The following is a 20,016-nucleotide window of genomic DNA, read 5'->3' on the forward strand; positions in this document are numbered from 1 at the left end:
ATACAAATGTAGCTTTCTGCGTATACAAAGTCAGGTCCAACCCACCATTTGGTGTAAGGTGCAATGGTGGGTGAGTGACTTGGCATTTGTAATAAATTGAAGGACGCATGAAAAACAGAGTCCAGTCTCTGTAAGACAGAGGAGGTTGCATGCATATACAACAAGTCACCAAAATAAATTACAGAGAGAAAAGTGGCCGGAACAAGCTTCTTTCTAGTCATAAGCGGGAAGCAAGACTTATTATGAAAATAAAAAACTATTTCAATTTAATCTTCATTATCCATATGAACTTTAAAGGACAACTTGTCATCCAACCATAAACCTAGGTATTTGTAGGATGACACTTTTTCAATGGATAAGCCACCAGATTTGACAATGCTAACCTTCTCTGGCTGAGTGCTAACTCTGGTAAAGGTAATTAATTTAGTTTTTTGTATATTCATGACTAGTTTGAGACCATTAGACGTTGTGTAGAACGATGTAGATTTTCTCACGGGCCACGGTGCATCAGGTTTTTCAATCAGGCAACTTCTCTGCTCCTAGCCTTCAGTGCACACCTGCACTTTGTAGTAGGCCTTGTGGGCAGACAGACACTCCTGATTCTGTGTGCTACAACTCCAAAAAGGTGTAGGCTACAGTTTATGAGCGCCCCCCCACCTCCCAAAAAAGGCCTTCTCAACCAGAGATCTTTGTACAAGCACATTTCGTAAAACAGAGACTGAGATCTAAAAATAATAGTTCTTATATACAGCATCCACCTTCACGTAAAAAGTGTTTGCTTTTGTAGACAGGATCAAGGTCATTAAAACATAAAAACTCATACAAACGGACAGACTGATTGGCTGCCATCTTGGATTACCTGTGCAACTAGAGGAGACAAAACTTTAGATCACCTTTACAACCTTCTGTCCCTGTTCTTGTTCGAGCTGGGCTTCTCCATCTGTAGGAGGCCTGCCACACCCATCCTCTCACCCATCCATAACGGCTTCTCTGAATCCTGAGAAGTGTGGGAGTGGGCTTATTTCCTCGTCCTTCTTGCCAGCGGTGATTCTGGGCAGCTCGATGGTAAGAAAGGTGACCATTCCGTGTGCAAAAACAATGTCTTATCCCGGAGCTCGTGTAAATGACATTACTAAGCTGCTCCCAAATGTACTACGCCAGGACATGGAAATTGATTCTATAGTAGTCCATGTGGGTATTACTGACATTATGAAGGGCAGTTCTGAAAAGTTGAAACTGGATTTATTTTAAAGAGTTGATTGACTCTGCTAAACACTAACAAAAGACCCATCATACTGTATCTGGTCCTCTACCATCTCTGAAATGCGGCATTGAATGCTTTAACAGGATTATTTCTCTTCACAACTGGCTATGGCAGCTCAATGGGTATAACGTTTGTTGACAATTTTGATACCTTTTGGAAACAAAACACATTTAATAAGGAGCATGGGATCCACCCATATCATTTGGGATTCTGGATCCTTTCAGAGCACTATAAGGCTGCATTGAGTCAATGACTTATCAATGACTAAAGCCCAGCTCAGTTAATCCCTACCATTGTGACACAGAGTTGTCATGATGCTTCGGAAAATGTACATTACACCAGGGGCGTCAGTAGACACAATGTAAGTAACCTAAGTTATGTTCCGTTAACTGCACTGAATGCCTCTACTGTTCCTACAGCTTTTGTATGCAGTCATCATGTGCCTATGAACCAGCTGTATACTGTTAGCACTAAGCCGGTGTGGTCTAGGAAGAAGTCCACTGTGAGCAGCTCACCCTGCACTAACATAAATAACATGGGCACATCTAGTACTGCTAAGCTTCCCAGTAAAGCAATGAATGCAAGTAAGCATTCCAGAAGAAAAGTGCACAAAATAGCCCACATTAATAAGTTTTGAAGTCAGAAGTTTACATACACTTAGGTTGGAGTCATTAAAACTCGTTTTTCAACCACTCCACAAATTTCTTGTTAACAAACTATAGTTTTGGCAAGTCGGTTAGGACCACTACTTTGTGCATGACACAAGTATTTTTTCCAACAATTGTTTACAGACAGATTATTTAACTTATAATTCACTGTATCACAATTCCAGTGGGTCAGAAGTTTACATACACTAAGATGACTGTGCCTTTAAACAGCTTGGAAAATTCCAGATAAGTTTGGCATGGCTTTAGAAGCTTCTGATAGGCTAATTGACATAATTTGAGTCAATTGGAGGTGAACCTGTGGATGTATTTCAAGGCCTACCTTCAAACTCAGTGCCTATTTGCTTGACATCATGGGAAAATCTAAAGAAATCAGCCAAGACCATAGAACAAAATTTGTAGACATCCACAAGTCTGGTTCATCCTTGGGAGCAATTTCCAAATGCCTGAAGGTGCAACGTTCATCTGTACAAACAATAGTACACAAGTAGAAACACCATGGAACCATGCAGCCACTCAAGAGGGAGAAGCGTTCTGTCTCCTAGAGATGAACGTGCGAAAAGGTGAAAATCAATCCAAGAACAACAGCAAAGGACCTTGTGAAGATGCTGAAGGAAACAGGTCCTAAAGTATCAATATCCACAGTAAATCGAGTCCTATATCGACATAACCTGAAAGGACGCTCAGCAAGGAAGAGGCCACTGCTGCAAACTGCCATAAAAATACAGACTATGGTTTGCAACTGCACATGGGGACAAAGATCATACTTTTTGGAGAACTATCCTCTGATCTGATGAAACAGAAATATAACTGTTTGGCCATGTTTGGAGGAAAAAGGGGGAGACTTGCAAGCCAAAGAACACCATCCCAACTGTAAAGAATGGGGGTGGCAGCATCATGGGGGTGGCACTGCTGCACGATCTTCCTATTTTTCCAACTTAATTGAGAAAAATAAGAACAATCCTACATTTATTTCTGATACTGTCGCAAAGCTAACTAAAAAGCCTCATTCCCCAAGAGAGGATGGCTTTCACTTCAACAGTAATAAATTCATGAACTTCTTTGAGGAAAAGATCATGATCACTACAAAGCAAATTACAGACTCCTTTTTAAATCTGCGTATTCCTCCAAAGCTCAGTTGTCCTGAGGCGGCACAACTCTAACAGGACCTAGGAGGGAGGGAGACACTCAAGTGTTTTAGCACTATATCTCTTGACACACTGATTAAAATAATCATGGCCTCTAAACCTTCAAGCTGCATAATGGACCCTATTCCAACTAAACTACTGAAAGAGCTGCTTCCTGTGCTTGGCCCTCCTATGTTGAACATAATAAACGGCTCTCTATCCACCGAATGTGTACCAAACCCACTAAAAGTGGCAGTAATAAAGCCTCTCTTGAAAATGCCAAACCTTGATCCAGAAAATATAAAAAGCTATCGGCCTATATCGAATCTCCCATTCCTCTCAAACATTTTTGAAAAAGCTGTTGCGCAACAACTCGCTGCCTTCCTGAAGACAAACAACGTATACAAAATGCTTCAGTCTGGTTTTAGACCCCATTATAGCACTGAGACTGCACTTGTGAAGGTGGTAAATAACCTTTTAATGGCGTCAGACCCAGGCTCTGCATCTGTCCTTGTGCTCCTCGACCTTAGTGCTCCTTTTGATACCATCGATCACCACATTCTTTTGGAGAGATTGGAAACCCAAATTGGTCTACACGGACAAGTTCTGGTCTAGTTTAGATCTTATCTGTTGGAAAGATATCAGTTTGTCTCTGTGGATGGTTTGTCCTCTGACAAATCAACTGTAAATTTCGGTGTTCCTCAAGGTTCCATTTCGCGACCACTATTGTTTTCACCATATGTTTTACCTCTTGGGGATGTCATTCCAAAACATAATGTTAACTTTCACTGCTATGCGGATGACACACAGCTGTACATTTCAATGAAACATGGTGAAGCCCCAAAATTGCCCTTGCTGGAAGCCTGTGTTTCAGACACAAGAAAGTTCATGAATTTCTACTTTTAAACTTGGACAAAACAGAGAAGCTTGTTCTCGGTCCCAAGAAACAAAGAGATCTTCTGTTGAATCTGACTATTAATCTTGATGGTTGATGGTTGTGGACACTATTTTTATGTTTGGAAAAATAACGTTCCCAAAGTAAACAGCCTATATCTCAGGACCAGATGCTAGAATATGCATATAATTGACAGATTAGGATAGAAAACACTGTAAAGTTTCTAAAACTGTCAAAATATTGTCTGTGAGTATAACAGAACTGATATTGCAGGCGAAACCCTGAGAAAAATCAAACCAGGAAGTGGCTTCTATTTTGAAAACTCCATGTTCCATAGCCTCCCATTTCTCAATTTAAAGGGATATCAACCAGATTCCTTTCCTATCGCTTCCTCAAGGTGTCAACAGTCTTCAGACATGGTTTCAGGCTTTTATTTTGAAGAATGAGCGTGAACAACCACATTGCGCAAGTGGATAGGTGGGGGCTCTCAGAGTGAATTGTGCGCAAAAGAGAAAGGCGGCCATTGTTACTCCCGGTCCTAGTGAAAAGCCAACTGTCCCGGTTGATATATTATCGAAGAGATATTTGAAAAATACCCTGAGGTTTGATTATAAAAAACATCTGACATGTTTCTGTGGACATTATGGATATAATTTGGAATTTTTGTCTGCGTTGTCGTGACCGCTCTTTCCGGTGGATTCCTGGGCATAACGCACCAAACTAACGGAGGTATTTGGATATAAAAAAATATCTTTATGAAACAAAAGGAACATTTGTTGTCTAACTGGGAGTCTCGTGAGTGAAACATCCGAAGATCATCGAAGGTAAACAATTAATTTGATTGCTTTTCTGATTTTCATGACCAAGTTACCTGATGCTAAGTATACTTATTGTTTTGTCGAGCGATCGATAAACTTACACAAATGATTGTATTGCTTTCGCTGTGAAGCATAATTTCAAAATCTGAGACAGCAGGTGGATTAACCTTTTGTGACTAGGGGGCAGTATTTTCATTTTTGGAAAAAAAACTTTCCCGCCCGGATCCGGGAGAATTGACACTAGGTAGCATAACGCAACGGACAAAAAATCTTACTAAAAAATATTCAGATTCATGAAAATCACAAGTTAAATATATTCAAACACAGCTTAGCCTTTTGTTAATCACCCTGTCATCTCAGATTCTGAAAATATGCGGTCACGACAACGCAGAAAAATATTCCAAATTAGCTCCATAATATCGACAGAAACATGGCAAACGTTGTTTATAATCAATCCTCAAGGTGTTTTTCAAATATCTATTCGATAATATATCAACCGGGACAGAGCTTTTTTCAGTAAGACCGGGTGGAAAAATGGCTACCTCTGTCTTTTGCGTGAGAAATACACAAAGAGCCATCAGGTGGACGTAATGTTGTCGCTCAGGCTCATTTTTCAAAATGAATGCCTGAAACTATGTCTTGTGATACTAGACACATCAAGGAATCTCTTTGATATCCCATTCACTGCTCAATAGGGAAGCATATGAAGGGACTCTTATTTAGAAACCGCTATGTTCCTGATTGGATTTTTCTCATTCTTTTCCCTGCAATATCAGTTGTGTTATACTCATAGACAATATCTTTACAGTTTTGGAAACTTTAGAGTGTTTTGTATCCTGAGCTGTCAATTATATGCATATTATATTTTCTGGTCCTGAAAAATAGCCCGTTTACTTTGGGTACGTTATTTTTCCCAAAATAAAAAAAAATGACCCTAGATTCAACAGGCTAAAGGCAAGGGCTGATTTCAAGGTTTTACTGATAACCTACAAAGCATTACACGAGCTTGCTCCTAACTATCTTTCCGATTTGGTCCTGCCATACATACCTACACGTACGCTATGGTCACAAGACGCAGGCCTCCTAATTGTCCCTAGAATTTCTAAGCAAACAGCTGGAGGCAGGGCTTTCTCCTATAGAGCTCCATTTTAATGCAATGGTTTGCCTACCCATGTGAGAGACGCAGACTCGGTCTCAACCTTTAAGTCTTTATTGAAGACTCATCTCTTCAGTAGGTCCTATGATTGAGTGTAGTCTGGCCCAAGAGTGTGAAGATGAACGGAAAGGCACTAGAGCAACGAACCGCCCTTGCTGTCTCTGCCCTTGCTGTCTCTACCTGGCCGGTTCCCCTCTCTCCACTGGGATTCTCTGCCTCTAACCCTATTACAGGGGCTTGCTGGTGCTCTTCCATGCCGTTTCTAGGAGGGGTGCGTCACTTGAGTGGGTTGAGTCACTGATGTGGTCTTCCTGTCTGGGTTGCACCACCCCCCCCCACCCCCCCCTTGGGTTGTGCCGTGGCGGGGATCTTTGTGGGCTATACTCGGCCTTGTCTCAGGATGATAAGTTGGTGGTTGAAGATATCCCTCTAGTTTTATGGGGGCTGTGCTTTGGCAAAGTGGGTGGGGTTATAGACTGCCTGTTTGGCCCTGTCTGGGGGTATCATCGGATGGGGCCACAGTGTCTCCTGACCCCTCCTGTCTCAGCCTCCAGTATTTATGCTGCAGAGTGTATGTCGGGGGGCTAGGGTCAGTCTGTTATATCTGGAGTATTTCTCCTGTTTTATCCGGCGTCCTGTGTGAATTAACTTCATATGGCTGCAGGGGCAGTATTGAGTAGCTTGGATGAAAAGGTGCCCATTGTAAACGGCCAGCTCCTCAGTCTCAGTTGCTAATATATGCATAGTATTATTAGTATTGGATAGAAAACACGCTAAAGTTTCCAAAACTGTCAAAATATTGTCTGTGAGTATAACAGAACTGATATTGCAGGCGAAACCCTGAGGAAAATCAAAACAGGAAGCGGCTTCTATTTTGAAAACTCCATGTTCCATAGCCTCCCTTTGCTGGATTTAAAGGGATATGAACCAGATTCCTTTTCCTATCGCTTCCTCAGGGTGTCAACAGTCTTCAGACATAGTTTCAGGCTTTTATTTTGAAAAATAAGCATTGCTTGCTGTTTGGGGTTTTAGGCTGGGTTGCTGTACAGCACTTTGAGATTTCAGCTGATGTAAGAAGGGCTCTTTAAATACATTTGATTTGATTTGATCATGTTGTGGGGTGCACTAGCTCTGTCAGGAGGAATGGGCCAAAATTCACCCAACTTATTGTGGGCAGCTTGTGGAAGGCTACCTGAAATATTTGACCAAAGTTAAACAATTTAAAGGCAATGCTACCAAATACTAATTGAGTGTATGTAATCTTCTGACCCACTGGGAATGTGATGAAAGAAATAAAATATTAAATAAATCATTCTCTCTACTATTATTCTGACATTTCACGTTCTTAAAATAAAGTGGTGATCCTAACTGACCTAAGACGGAAATGTCAGGAATTGTGAAAAACTGAGTTTAAATGTATTTTGCTAAGGTGTATGTAAACTTCCGACTTCAACTGTATGTTGTAATGGTGGACTAGTTGCCTGAGGGCACATGGTCTGTGAATGTTTTGTAATATTTTTTTAATTGTATAAAACTACCTTAATTTGTCTGGACCCCTGGAAGAGTAGCTGCTGCCTTCGCAAATACAAATACAAATACTCCACACACAGAAACTCATACAAGGTCCTTCCTCACTCTCCCTTTGGTAAATCAGACCGTAACTCTATCCTCCTACTTCCTGCTTACAAGGGAAAACTCAAAACAGGAAGTACCAGTGACGTGCTCAATACAGAAGTTGTCCGATGAAGTGGATGCTAAGTTACAGGACTATTTCGCTAGCACAGACTGGAATATGTTCTAGGATTCATCCGATAACACTGAAGAGTTTATCCCCACTGTGACCATACTTACATATCCCAACCAGACGCCATGGATTACAGGCAACATCCGTACTGAACTAAAGTCTAGAGCTGAAGCTTTCAAGGAGTTGGACAGTAGTCTGCATGCTTATAAGAAATCTTGTTACAACCTCCGACGAGCAATCAAACAGGCAAAGTGTCAATACAGGACTAAGATCAAATCCTACTACGCCGGTTCTGACGCTCGATGGATGTGCCAGGGCTTGCAAACTGTCATGAATTACAAGGGGAACCCAGCCGGGAGCTGTCAAGCATTGCAAGCCTAGCAGATGAGCTAAATGCCTTCTATGCTTGCTTTGAGGCAAGCAACACTGAACTATGTATAAGAGCACCATCTGTTCCCGATGACATTCACAAGGCCATGGGGCCAGATGGAATACAAGGATGCGTACTTAGAGCATGCACTGTCCAGCTATAAGTGTCTTCACTGACATTTTCAGCCTATCCCTGGCCCGGTCTGTAATACCAACTTGTTTCAAGCAGACCACCATAGTCCCCTCGCCCAAGAATGCCAAGGTAACCTGCCTAAATGACTATTGCCTTGTAGCACTCACATCTATAGTCATGAAATGCTTTGAAAGGCTGGTTATTGCTCATATTAACTCTATCATTCCAGACACCCTGGACCCACTCCAATTTGCATACCGCTCAAACATATTCATATATGATACAATCTCTATTAAACTTCACACTGCTCTCATCCACCCGGACAAAAGTAATACTTATGTAAGAATGCTATTCATTGACTACAGCTCAGCACTCAACACCATACTCCCTTCCAAGCTCATCACCAAGCTCAGGACCCTGGAACTGAAAACCTCCCTCTGAATCTGGATCCTGGACCTCCTGACGGGCCTGCCCCAGGTGTTGAGTGTAGGCAACAACACATATGCCATGCTGACCATCAACACGGGGGCCCCTCAGGGTGTGTGCTTAGTCCCCTCTTGTTGTACTCCCTGTTCACCCACGACTGCGTGGGCGTGCATGACTCCAATACCATCTTGAAGTTTGCTGATGACACGACGGTGGTAAGACTGATCACCAATGACGATGAGGCAACCTATAGGGAGGAGGTCAGAAACCTGGAAGTGTGGTGCCAGGACAACTACCTCTCCCTCAATGTCAGCAAGACAAAGGAGCTGAACGTGGACTACAGGAAATGGAGGGGTGAGCATGCCCCATCCACATCGATGGGGCTGTAGTGGAGCGGGTTGAGTGCTTCAAGTTCGTCACTGTCCTCATCACTAAGGAATTAACATGGTACACACACAGCCAAACAGTGGTGAAGAGGTCATGCCAGCACTTCTTCACCCTCAGGAGGTGGAAAAGATTTGACATGGGCGCTCAGATCCTAAAAAAGCTCAACAGCTACACCATTGAGAGCCCAGTACATCACTGGGCCTGAGCTCTCTGCCATTCAGGACCACTATAAGGGTGCCCTCAAAGAGCTAGATGTTCTTTACCATTGGGCCATCAGATTTGCCACCAATGCTCCTTATAGTACACATCACTGCACTCTATACTCCTCTGTTAACTGGTCGTCTCTGTATACCCATCACAAGACCCACTGGTTGAGGCCTCACTCCCCCTTATCTGAGATATCTACTGCAGCCCTCATCCTCCACATACAACACCTGTTCTGTTAGTCACATTCTGTTAAAGGTCCCCAAAGCACACACATCCCTGGGTCGCTCGTCTTTTACGTTCGCTGCAGCTAGCGACTGGAACAAGCTGCAACAAACACTCAAACTGGACAGTTTTATCTCAATCTCTTCATTCAAAGACTCAATCATGGACACTCTTACTGGCAGTTGTGGCTGCTTTGCATGATGTATTGTTGTCTCTGCCTTCTTGCCCTTTGTGCTTTGTCTGTGCCAATAATGTTTGTCCATGTTTTGTGCTGCTACCATGTTGTGCTGCTGCCATGTTGTGTTGCTACAGTACCATTTTGTTGTCATGTTGTGTTGCTACCATGCTATGTTGTCATATGTTGCTGCCTTTCTATGTTGTTGTCTTAGGTCTCTCTTTACGTAGTGTTGTGTTGTCTCTCTTGTCGGGATGTGTGTATATTTTTATTTAATTTATTCTATTTAATCCCAGCCTTCTGCCTTTGGTAGGACGTCATTGTAAATAAGAATTGGTCCTTAACTGACTTGCTTCGATAAATAAAGGTTAAATTAAATAAATCAAACAAATATATATTTACCATGTGGGGTCAGAGGAACCCCCAAACAATTGTCAAAGACTCCAGCCACCCAAGCCATAGACTGTTCTCTCTGCTAATGCACGTCAAGTTGTACCAGTACACAAAGTCTGGAACCAACATTCCCCTGAACAGCTTCTACCCCAAGCCACAATAACATGCATACTGACAGCACTCACTCACACACACACACACACACACACACACACACACACACACACACACACACACACACACACACACACACACACACACACACACACACACACACACACACACACACACTGCTGCTACGGTCTATTATCTATCCTCTTGGTTAGTCACTTTAGCCATGCCTATAAGTACACCCCCGTTCAAAAGTTTGTCACTTAGAAATGTCCTTGTTTTTGAAAAAAAAAAAAAAAAAATCCATTAAAATAATATAAAATTGATCCGAAACACAGTGTAAACATTGTTAATGCTGTTAATGACTATTGTAACTTGAAATGGCTGATTTTTAATGGAATATCTACATCGGCTTACAGAGGTCTATTATTAGCAACCATCACTCCTGTGTTCCAATGGCACGTTGTGTTAGCTAATCCAAGTTTATCATTTTAAAAGGCTAATTGATCATTAGAAAACCCGTTTGTAATTATGTTAGCACAGCTGAAAACTGTTGTTCTGATTAAAGAAGCAATAAAACTGGCCTTCTTTAGACTAGTTGAGTATCTGGATCATCAGCATTTGTGGGTTCAATTACAGGCTCAAAATGGCCAGAAACAAATAACTTTCTTCTGAAACTCATCAGTCTATTCTTGTTCTGAGAAATGAAGGCCATTCCATGCGAGATATTGCCAAGAAACTGAAGATCTCGTACAAAGCTGTGTACTAATCACTTCACAGAACAGCACAAACTGGTTCTAACCAGAATAGAAAGAGGAGTGGGAGGCCCCGGTGCACAACTGAGCAAGAGGACAAGTACATTAGAGTGTCTAGTTTAAGAAACAGACGCTTCACAAGTCCTCAAACTGGCAGCTTCATTAAATAGTACCCACAAAACACCAGTCTCAACGTCAACAGTGAGGTGGCTACTCCGAGATGCTGGCCTTCTAGGCAGAGTTGCAAAGAAAAATCCAAAAGATTAAGATGGGCAAAATAACACAGACACTGGACAGAGGAAGATTGGAAAAAAGTGTTATGGACCGACAAATCCAAATTTGAGGTGTTCGGATCACAAAGAAGAACATTTGTGAGATGCAGAAGAAAGAAAAAATATGCTGGAGGAGTGCTTGACACCATCTGCCAAGCATGGTGGAGGCAATGTGATGGTCTGGGGGTGCTTTGATGGTGGTAAAGTGGGAGATTTGTACAGGGTAAAAGGGATATTGAAGAAGGAAGGCTATCACTCCATTTTGCAACGCCATGCCATACCCCGTGGATGGTGCTTAATTGGAGTCAATTTCCTCCTATGACAGGACAATGACCCAAATCACAGCTGGGGAGCAGATAGCCTAGTGGTTAAAGTGTTGGACTAGTAACTGAAAGGTTGGAAGATCAAAGCCCCAAGCTGACAAAGTAAAAACAATCTGTTGTTCTGCCCCTGAACAAGTTCCTAGGCTGTCATTGAAAATAAGAATTTGTTCTTAATGGACTTGCCTAGTTAAAAAAATAAAAACTATGCAAGAACTATTTAGTAAAGAGCAGTCAGCTGTTATTCAGTCTATAATGGAGTGGCTGGCACAGCCACCAGATCTCAATCCTATTGAGCAGTTGTGGGAGCAGCTTGACCCTATGGTAAGTAAGAAGGGCCTATCAAGCCAATCTAAATTGTGGGAGGTGCTTCAAGAAGCATGGGGTGAAATCTCTTCATATTACCTCAAAAAATTGACAACTAGAATGCCAAAGGTTTTCAAGGCTGTAATTGCTGCAAATGGAGGATTCTTTGACGAAAGCAAAGTTTGAAGGACACAATTAATATTTCAATTAAAAATCATCATTTATAACCTTGTCAACATCTTGACTACATTTCCTATTCATTTTGAAACTAACTTCACATGTGTTTTCATGTAAAACAAGGACATTTCTAAGTGACCCCAAACCTTTGAACAGTAGTATACATAGCTACCTCAATTTCTTCGTACCCGTTCACATCGACTCAGTGCTGGTACTCCCTGCATATAGCCATGTTATTTTTGACTGATTATTGTTATTCACTGTGTATTTATTTTTGGAATAGGACCAGTAAGTAAGCATTTCACTGTTAGTCTACACGTGTTGTTTTATGAAGCATGTGACAAATAAAATGGTATTTTATTTTCCTGGACCAGACACCTTACACACCTTATTAATACACCTCTTAGAGTTAGTTCTCTTTCTGAAAAGAGAGTGTGTGTGTGTGTGTGTGTGTGTGTGTGTGTGTGTTTGCGTGTGTTTTTGTATACAGCTGAGTGAGAGGATAATGGGTTAAAACAGCCTATGGTTAAATTCAAGAGCAGTGACATCGTCTGAAGAGAGGAGCGGGGCTGTTGGAAGCCCTTCCTGACTAGAGCTCCTTACCAAGCTGGGCTGTAACCTGAAGCAAAGGGGGGAGGGAGAGATAGAGAGAGAGAGCGGGTGGAAACGAGAGAGGGGGAAGAGACAAATTCAGAGAGTGAGGGAAGGAAAGAGAGAGGGAGGGAGAAAGAGAAAGCAACAGAGGGAGAGAGAAAGAGAAAGAGTGTGATGTCAAACCAGCTGAGCTCAGAAAGTAAACAGAGCTCCAGACTGCAGCATGCTTTCTGCGGTACGGGGACTGCAGCTGGGGGAAAGCCACGGGGGGACCCCTACGCTCCCTCACACAGGCATCCACCACTCCCCCGGGACCCGTGGATCTTCCCTCTTCATCACTCTCTTCATCCTCATCTCCCTGTACCAGGGGCTAGCATGGCCCTACGGTAAGAGCCCCTGCAAAATCAGATATGGCTCTCTCTGTCTCTCCACCCTTCCTCCTGTCTTTATCTCTCCTTCTCTTTTTCTCTTAAAGGGCAGAAAGGCTTTCAGAGTGCCTTGTGAAAGAAGAGCCATACAGTGAGATGTTAAGTAGAAGCTTTTGTAGAGGGAGGAAACAGAGTTTGTTGTTGGTTTGACTTAAAGAACCTGCTGTGGGATCCTGCTTTGGGATCCTGCATGAGTCAACCTCTTGGTGTTTTAACTTGTTATTGTCCACTTAAGAGTCATCACGCTCTTTCTTTCCTCACCCTTTACTTACCGTGCAACATGATTTCATATCTGCTGAGCACTTAAAATGATTTAATTTCAACTGACCATCTCTTATCTGAGATATGTGCTGGATCCCAAACAAAGCCACACATTCCTTGTAAATCGATGGAGCCATTCCGAGCCTGCTTATCATCCTGTTAAACATTTGGCAGTCTGTGTCTATTGACAGAGTGTTGTGGATGAGGTCTGCTTAGAAGCATCCGTCTATTGGCCCTCGTGACCATTTGAACCGCTGCAGGGTGTGTATCATATTGGAGTGAATAATGCAGTCTCTGCTGATGTGTCTACCATACTGTGTCTCTCATAACTTTCCAGTGAACTACACAGAGACTTACTAACTATAACTAACACCTCCAGGTGTTATGGCAGTACAATAAAGCCTAATGTAAAACGTTTTACGAGGTAGACTACAACCGTTTTAAACACCTGTAACCAAGATACCTCCCTTCGGTGATGAGAGATGTGCCAGAGTTTACTACTTACCTGATAATAAACAGCAATTACAGCAGTGAGACTGACTCAGGCTATTAATGTACCAGTTGCTTCAAATTCATTATACAATCAGTTGATGAAGGATGAAATCGGTTGAGCAAAACAGCAATCACTATGGAACTGTGCCTAGAGGGAAGGTTGTGGGTTTGATGGTTTTTCTTAAAGAGCTTAAGTGATTACACACTGGAGCCAAGTACTTGGCATGAGGACAGTGCAAAAGAAGAAACGTAAGAGGGAGAGAGACAAATGGAGAGACAAAGAGAGACGGGGGGGGGGGGGGCGCAGGAGAGAGATTTAAAAACAAAGACAAAGACAGACAGATAAATCTTGTGAGAATCCTTAACTCTGAGGCTCAAGCTGAGTTCAGTCAGCAACAGGCTGCAGGCTGCCTGGACATTCTTTCCTGTTGAATGTGGGGTTCTCCCTCCACTGTGCTTCCAAAGAACCTCTGTGCTTCTTACAAATTTCCTACTCTCCAGTCAGTCAATGATGTCTCCTCACAGCTTATTTGGCTAAGAATCCCCAGGAGGCTGGTTTAGGCTAATGGGTAGTTAGCAGTCGTAAATAGAGACCACGGTCACTGGCAGATAGAAGAGAGGGAGAGGGGAGAGGGATAAAAGGAGAAAGAAGAGGGGAGAATTAAGAGGGAACAGGGGAGGGAAAAAAAGGGGAAAGGATGAGGGGAAAGGGCAAAGTGGAGGTGGGAGAGGTGAGAGGAGAAGAGTGTTACGTTGGCATAAATAGGTCGGGAGAGTGCATAATAGTTTTTTTTATTAAGCCCAAATTACGGCGTGCCGTGTAAAGGCACAGGGATGAAGACCAAACAAACACATAACAAAACCCAGGGTAGAAACCCAAAACAAAAGAGCGAGGAGTACCTTGAATAAATAGCACATGCGCACAATGATTAACACACAGGACGAGATCCGTAATCATCTGTGCAATTCACAATGGCACGAAAGCCAAAACACACAGCACAGGTACTCATACGCACCATGGACATTGTAACAATAATCGACCACACAATGGAAACCAAAGGGCACACTTATACAAGTACTAATCAGTGGGAATAGGGGACAGGTGTGCGTAATGAAAGTTCTGGAGGGATCCGTGACAAAGAGAGAGTGACGGGGGAAGGGTATGGAGAGTCGGCCATTGATGAGCAAATGTTGGCGAAATTGAGCGTTTGGAAAATAGAATATCATATTGTCTGAAAGAGTTCAGTTCAAGTCTCAAGTTAACAGACCAAATGTATAAAACAAATGTGCAAATTTCAGGCTCCTGTTTGACCTAGATTTCAGTATACATTTTTACACACAATATACAATTTAACAAAAGTTTATAATAGAGAAACGGGTGTATGTACTGAAATGGGCTTGTGGTTTCTTATCAGACAGATGTTTACTTAAAAGCATTGCAGAGGTTGTCCATGGAGACCATTATTTGGGATCAGGATCCATTTGTGTGAACAGAGCTACAGTATCCCCAACACACTCCATCCCACATACTGTACACCACACAGGAGGTTGGTGGCACCTTAATTGGGGAGGATGGACTTGTGGTAAGGACTGGAGCGGAATGAGTTGAATGGCATCAAATTCATGGTTTGATACCATTCTATTTCCTCCGTTCCAGCCATTATAATGAGCTGTCCTCCCCTCAGCAGCCTCCACTGGTACACCACAACCCCCAGAGGAGTTTCCTGTTCCACGGCCGCTAAATCGCTCAGACCTCAAAATATTAGACATCTGCAGCCAGGGAGCACATAGAGTCAGCATGCACACAAAAGTGCACACACGAACACACTACAGCTATTCTGCTCTGCGTACGGGGACAATTTCTTTGGTAGCAGATGCAATGTGTCATCTTATTGATAGTCAATGTTTCCTGACGCAACTGTTTCTTTCATTTACAACCCAGAGAAAGAGCCTGACACAACAGTGGCGAGGCCACAAGACACACAGCTCCTGAATCACAACACTTCCTGTGACATGAACACATGTAGCCATCAACAAGCGGCAACAGAGAAAAATATAGATTTTTAACAGCTATGACAGAGCCCTGAATGCAGACGGCATTAATCTCTGATAAGACGTTAACTCACTGCTCAGCAATGCTCAGCGCATCAGTTCTCTCGCTCGCCCATACGCATGAACACACGCATTAACACATGCATGAACTTACGCATGCCCGCGCACTAGCTCTCTGTGGTTTCTGACTCTATTGTGATCATAATGGTCCTCAGTTGGGGTAGCAGGCTTTATTTAAAGAGGCAGTCTACGGTATTGTGCCATTTTTAGAGCAGAGGACAGGGAATAGTTTTTTTGGGTGGGTGGGGGGATGAGTACAGTACTCACAGCTGTGCCTCAAAGCATTTGGATGTGAAATCAGAGATGAAAGGAATGAAAAGAAGTGTGTGGACTTTTTATACACAACAAATAAAAGACACTGTAGAGCAACCTTCAGCTTGACCCAAAAATATACATTTATAGGGGGACTGCCATGAGTTGATATGAGTTGGCATGCTGCCAGGGCTGGAGTGCAAGCTGGTTTATGGTCAATATTAGGATTTTGGCCAACAAAATTCTGCACAATAGGCATATTTTGTGTATCAGTCAGAGCAGCTACATATTGGAAGTGGTGTATCAGTCAGAGCAGCTACATATTGGAAGTGGTGTATCAGTCAGAGCAGCTACATATTGGAAGTGGTGTATCAGTCAGAGCAGCTACATATTGGAAGTGGTGTATAGTCAGAGCAGCTACATATTGGAAGTGGTGTATCAGTCAGAGCAGCTACATATTGGAAGTGGTGTATCAGTCAGAGCAGCTACATATTGGAAGTGGTGTATCAGTCAGAGCAGCTACATATTGGAAGTGGTGTATCAGTCAGAGCAGCTACATATTGTAAGTGGTGTATCAGTCAGAGCAGCTACATATTGGAAGTGGTGTATGAGTCAGAGCAGCTACGTATTGGAAGTGGTGTATCAGTCCATATGGTTTGTCCTTTATATGCTGCTTGTGTTTGTCTGATAGTGTATGACCTTTCTGAAGGTCTTGTTACTGTGTGAGACCTGTGCCATAGAGGGGGCAGTAAGGCAGCAGGGTAGCAGGGCAATAGGACAGGGCTCAGATACAGACATATGAGCATCTTTGTAGGAGGACTGTCTGAATGTATGTTCTGCTCCCAAACAATGATGTCAGCATCTGGATCCACATCAAAGCCGGATGGCACATGTTAACAACCTTACAACCTGTGTCTAAACCCAGCAATGGGATGGGGTGGGGGATGGTGTTTTAAAGGGGGAAATGGGGTCTCCTCTCCCCACCATCCACCAAGTGACAGGGTTTCTTTGAAGAGGCTCAGATTATTGCTTTTTTGGTTTCCCTGGCTCCTTGACATTCTTGTCGGAGCATATCTCCCACAACATCTGGGATGGAAAAAACAGATACCAATTACATAAGGCAAGAGTAGCCACACAAACAGCACAGAGATCTGCATGCCTAGCCAAAAGCCTGGAAAAAGAACTTACCGGGGAGTTTTCTATTTGTTGGTGTGTTTTTCTGTTTTCTGTTCTAAGCTGTGAGCAGTTAGCACAATTGCGTAGCGCTAGCAGGGCTGTTCACAAGCAACCCAATCAGAAATAGTCTGTAGGCTATGTGAGGAAAGACAATATCACAAAACATGCAAGCATTTATTTCTTAATCAAGCTTATTGTGTGGTAAGGGGTTGTGTACGACTATCAGTGCCCTGGGCAGGAGAGATTGAGGCATGCACAATCCATATCAGGTTGTTACAATGCACCGGTGTGGTTGTGGGCAGATCTGAATAGTATTTGCATACAGATAATGGCCTCATACTGTGATTGCCTGTGCACATAGAAAGGGAGCCAAAGAGACTATACAAGATTATGCAAACACAAACATGAAACCTGTGCCTTCAGTTCAAAAGAGGGCAAACAAGGTAAGATTGACACATTAAAAGCCCAGACAGACAGTCTCAGGTTCAATATGTAATGCCTAAAGAAAAGAGGCAGGAGAGAAAGGAGTATAGGAAAGGATTTGGTAAGTCTGTGCTATTTCCCTCACACTCTCACAATTATGTTGTCAGGCTTGGCAATTGCAGAAAACAACTTAAAGATAATTAGTAACAAAAATGCATGCCATAGTAAATTCGCACATATTTTTGCAGGGGTGAAAGTAGATCTAATTTCTTCCCGGTACGAGGACCTCCTAAGTGTACGAAACATTTTTATAGGCCTAATCATAGAATTAGGCTACATAGAACCCTATTAATTAATTATGAACTCCGTGGACCTTAAAGTAAATATTTGTATTAGACTATGTTTTAAAACTTCTTAAGCCCTCGACAACATCCGCTGAAATGGCAGAGCACGGAATTCAAAAATGTTTTGTCGAAATATTCATACATTCACAAGTGCAATACACCAAATTAAAGCTTAACTTCTTGTTAATCTAGCCACTGTGTCCAATTTCAAAAAGGCTTTACAGCGAAAGCACGCCATACAATTATGTTAGGTCATTGCCTTGTCACAAAAAACATACAGCCAAAGAGAGGAGTCACAAAAAGCAGAAATAGAGATAAAATTATTCACTAACCTTTGATGAACTTTATCAGATGGCACACATAAGACTTCTTGTTACACAATACATGTATGTTTTGTTCGATAAAGTTCATATTTATATCCAAAAATCTACGTTTACATTGACGCGTTATGTTCAGTAAGGTTGTGCCTTGAAAACATCCCTGAGAATTTGTAGAGAGCCACATCAATTTACAGAAATACTCATCATAAACTTTGATAAAAGATTCAAGTGTTATGCATAGAATTATAGATATACTTCTCCTTAATGCAACCGCTGTGTCCGATTTCTAAAAAGCTTCACGGAAAAAGCACACCATTCAATAATCTGAGTACAGAGCTAAGCCACAAAAACAAGCCATACAGATACCTGCCATGTTGTGGAGTCAGAAATAGCGTTATAAATATTCACTTACCTTTGATGATCTTCATCAGAATGCACTCCCAGGAATCCCAGTTCCACAAAAAAAAATTGTTTTGTTCGATAAGGTTAATCTTTATGTCCAAATACCTCCTTTTTGTTAGCGAGTTTAGTTCACCAATCGAAATTCACGAGGCGCGGGCAAGTCCAGACAAAAGTCCAGACAAAAAGTCAAAAAAGTTATATTACAGTTCGTAGAAACATGTCAAACGATGCATAGAATCAATCTTTAGGATGTTTTTATCATAAATCTTCAATAATGTTTCAACCGGACAATTTTTTTTTCTTTAGAAATGAAAAGGAACGCAGCTCGCTCTCACGGCCGCACGCGTGACTTAGCTCATGGCATTCTGCCAGACACCTGGTTCAAACATCTCTTATTCGCTCCCCCTTCATAGTAAAAGCCTGAAAGAAGGTTAGAAAGACTGTTGACATCTAGTGGAAGGCTTAGGAAGTGCAACATGACCCCATTTACACTCTATATTGGATGGGCAAAGACTTGAAAAACTACAAACCTTAGATTTCCCACTTCCTGGTTGGATTTTTCTCAGGTTTTTGTCTGCCATATGAGTTCTGTTATACTCACAGACATCATTCAAACCGTTTTAGAAACTTCAGCATGTTTTATATCCAAATCTACTAATAATATGCATATATTAGCTTCAGGCAGTTTATTCTGGGAACGCTTTTCATCCAAACGTGAAAATACTGCCCCCTATCCCAAACAGGTTTTAAACACAACCAGTCATGAGGTTCTCATCTGATTGTCAAATAATTCCTTCAAATGGCTCATGTAGGATACCCGTGCACAGAGGTGTGTTCAAAATATAGTTTAAATATTTTATTTAACTAGGCAAGTAAGTTAAGTTAACAACAAATTATTATTTATAATGACAGCCTAGGAACAGTTGGTTAACTGCCTTGTTCAGTGGCAGAACAACATATTTTTACCTTGTCTGCATGGGAAATTGATCTAGCAATCTTTCAGTTACTGGCCCAACACTCTAACCACTAGGCTACCTGCTGCCCCAAATTTAAACCTAATTTAGATGTTTTTGTGCTTATAAGTTGGCAGGCAATTTGTTAGTCAACTTGCCTATAATTAGATACATACAGTAGGCCTACAGTAGGCCTATAGTTTCTCTTCTGTCATTATTACTTGAAGCTAGTCTAGAATACTACGTAAATAAAGCCTTGCTCACCAGAATATTGCCATAAATCAATAGAATGATCAATGTATGTATTTTCTGTGGTTGAAAATGAAGTACTCTCAGC

The 20,016-nt window shown here is 42.1% G+C and overlaps 1 protein-coding gene and 1 long non-coding RNA gene across 3 annotated transcripts in view; one reads left to right on the forward strand and one right to left on the reverse strand.

Annotated features, from left to right (window-relative positions):
• Positions 1 to 20,016, reverse strand: part of LOC149985241 (uncharacterized) — a 1,026,866-nt gene that overhangs the window by 477,870 nt on the left and 528,980 nt on the right. The gene's annotated exons all lie outside the window — the stretch shown is intronic.
• LOC110497132 (inactive serine protease PAMR1) overlaps positions 12,463 to 20,016 on the forward strand; it is a 47,771-nt gene continuing 40,217 nt past the window's right edge. The window contains exon 1 of one of the 2 annotated variants that reach the window (XM_021573108.3): positions 12,463 to 12,902. In XM_021573108.3, coding sequence (XP_021428783.3) covers positions 12,740 to 12,902 — 163 coding nt within the window. In that variant the 5' untranslated portion in view covers positions 12,463 to 12,739. The remainder of the gene's footprint in view (positions 12,903 to 20,016) is intronic. The other variant, XM_021573107.3, reaches the window with a different exon arrangement.

The sequence above is a fragment of the Oncorhynchus mykiss genome, chromosome 2 (assembly GCF_057628025.1).
Source record: "Oncorhynchus mykiss isolate SJ-2025 chromosome 2, ASM5762802v1, whole genome shotgun sequence".
NCBI classification, from domain to species: Eukaryota; Metazoa; Chordata; class Actinopteri; order Salmoniformes; family Salmonidae; genus Oncorhynchus; species Oncorhynchus mykiss.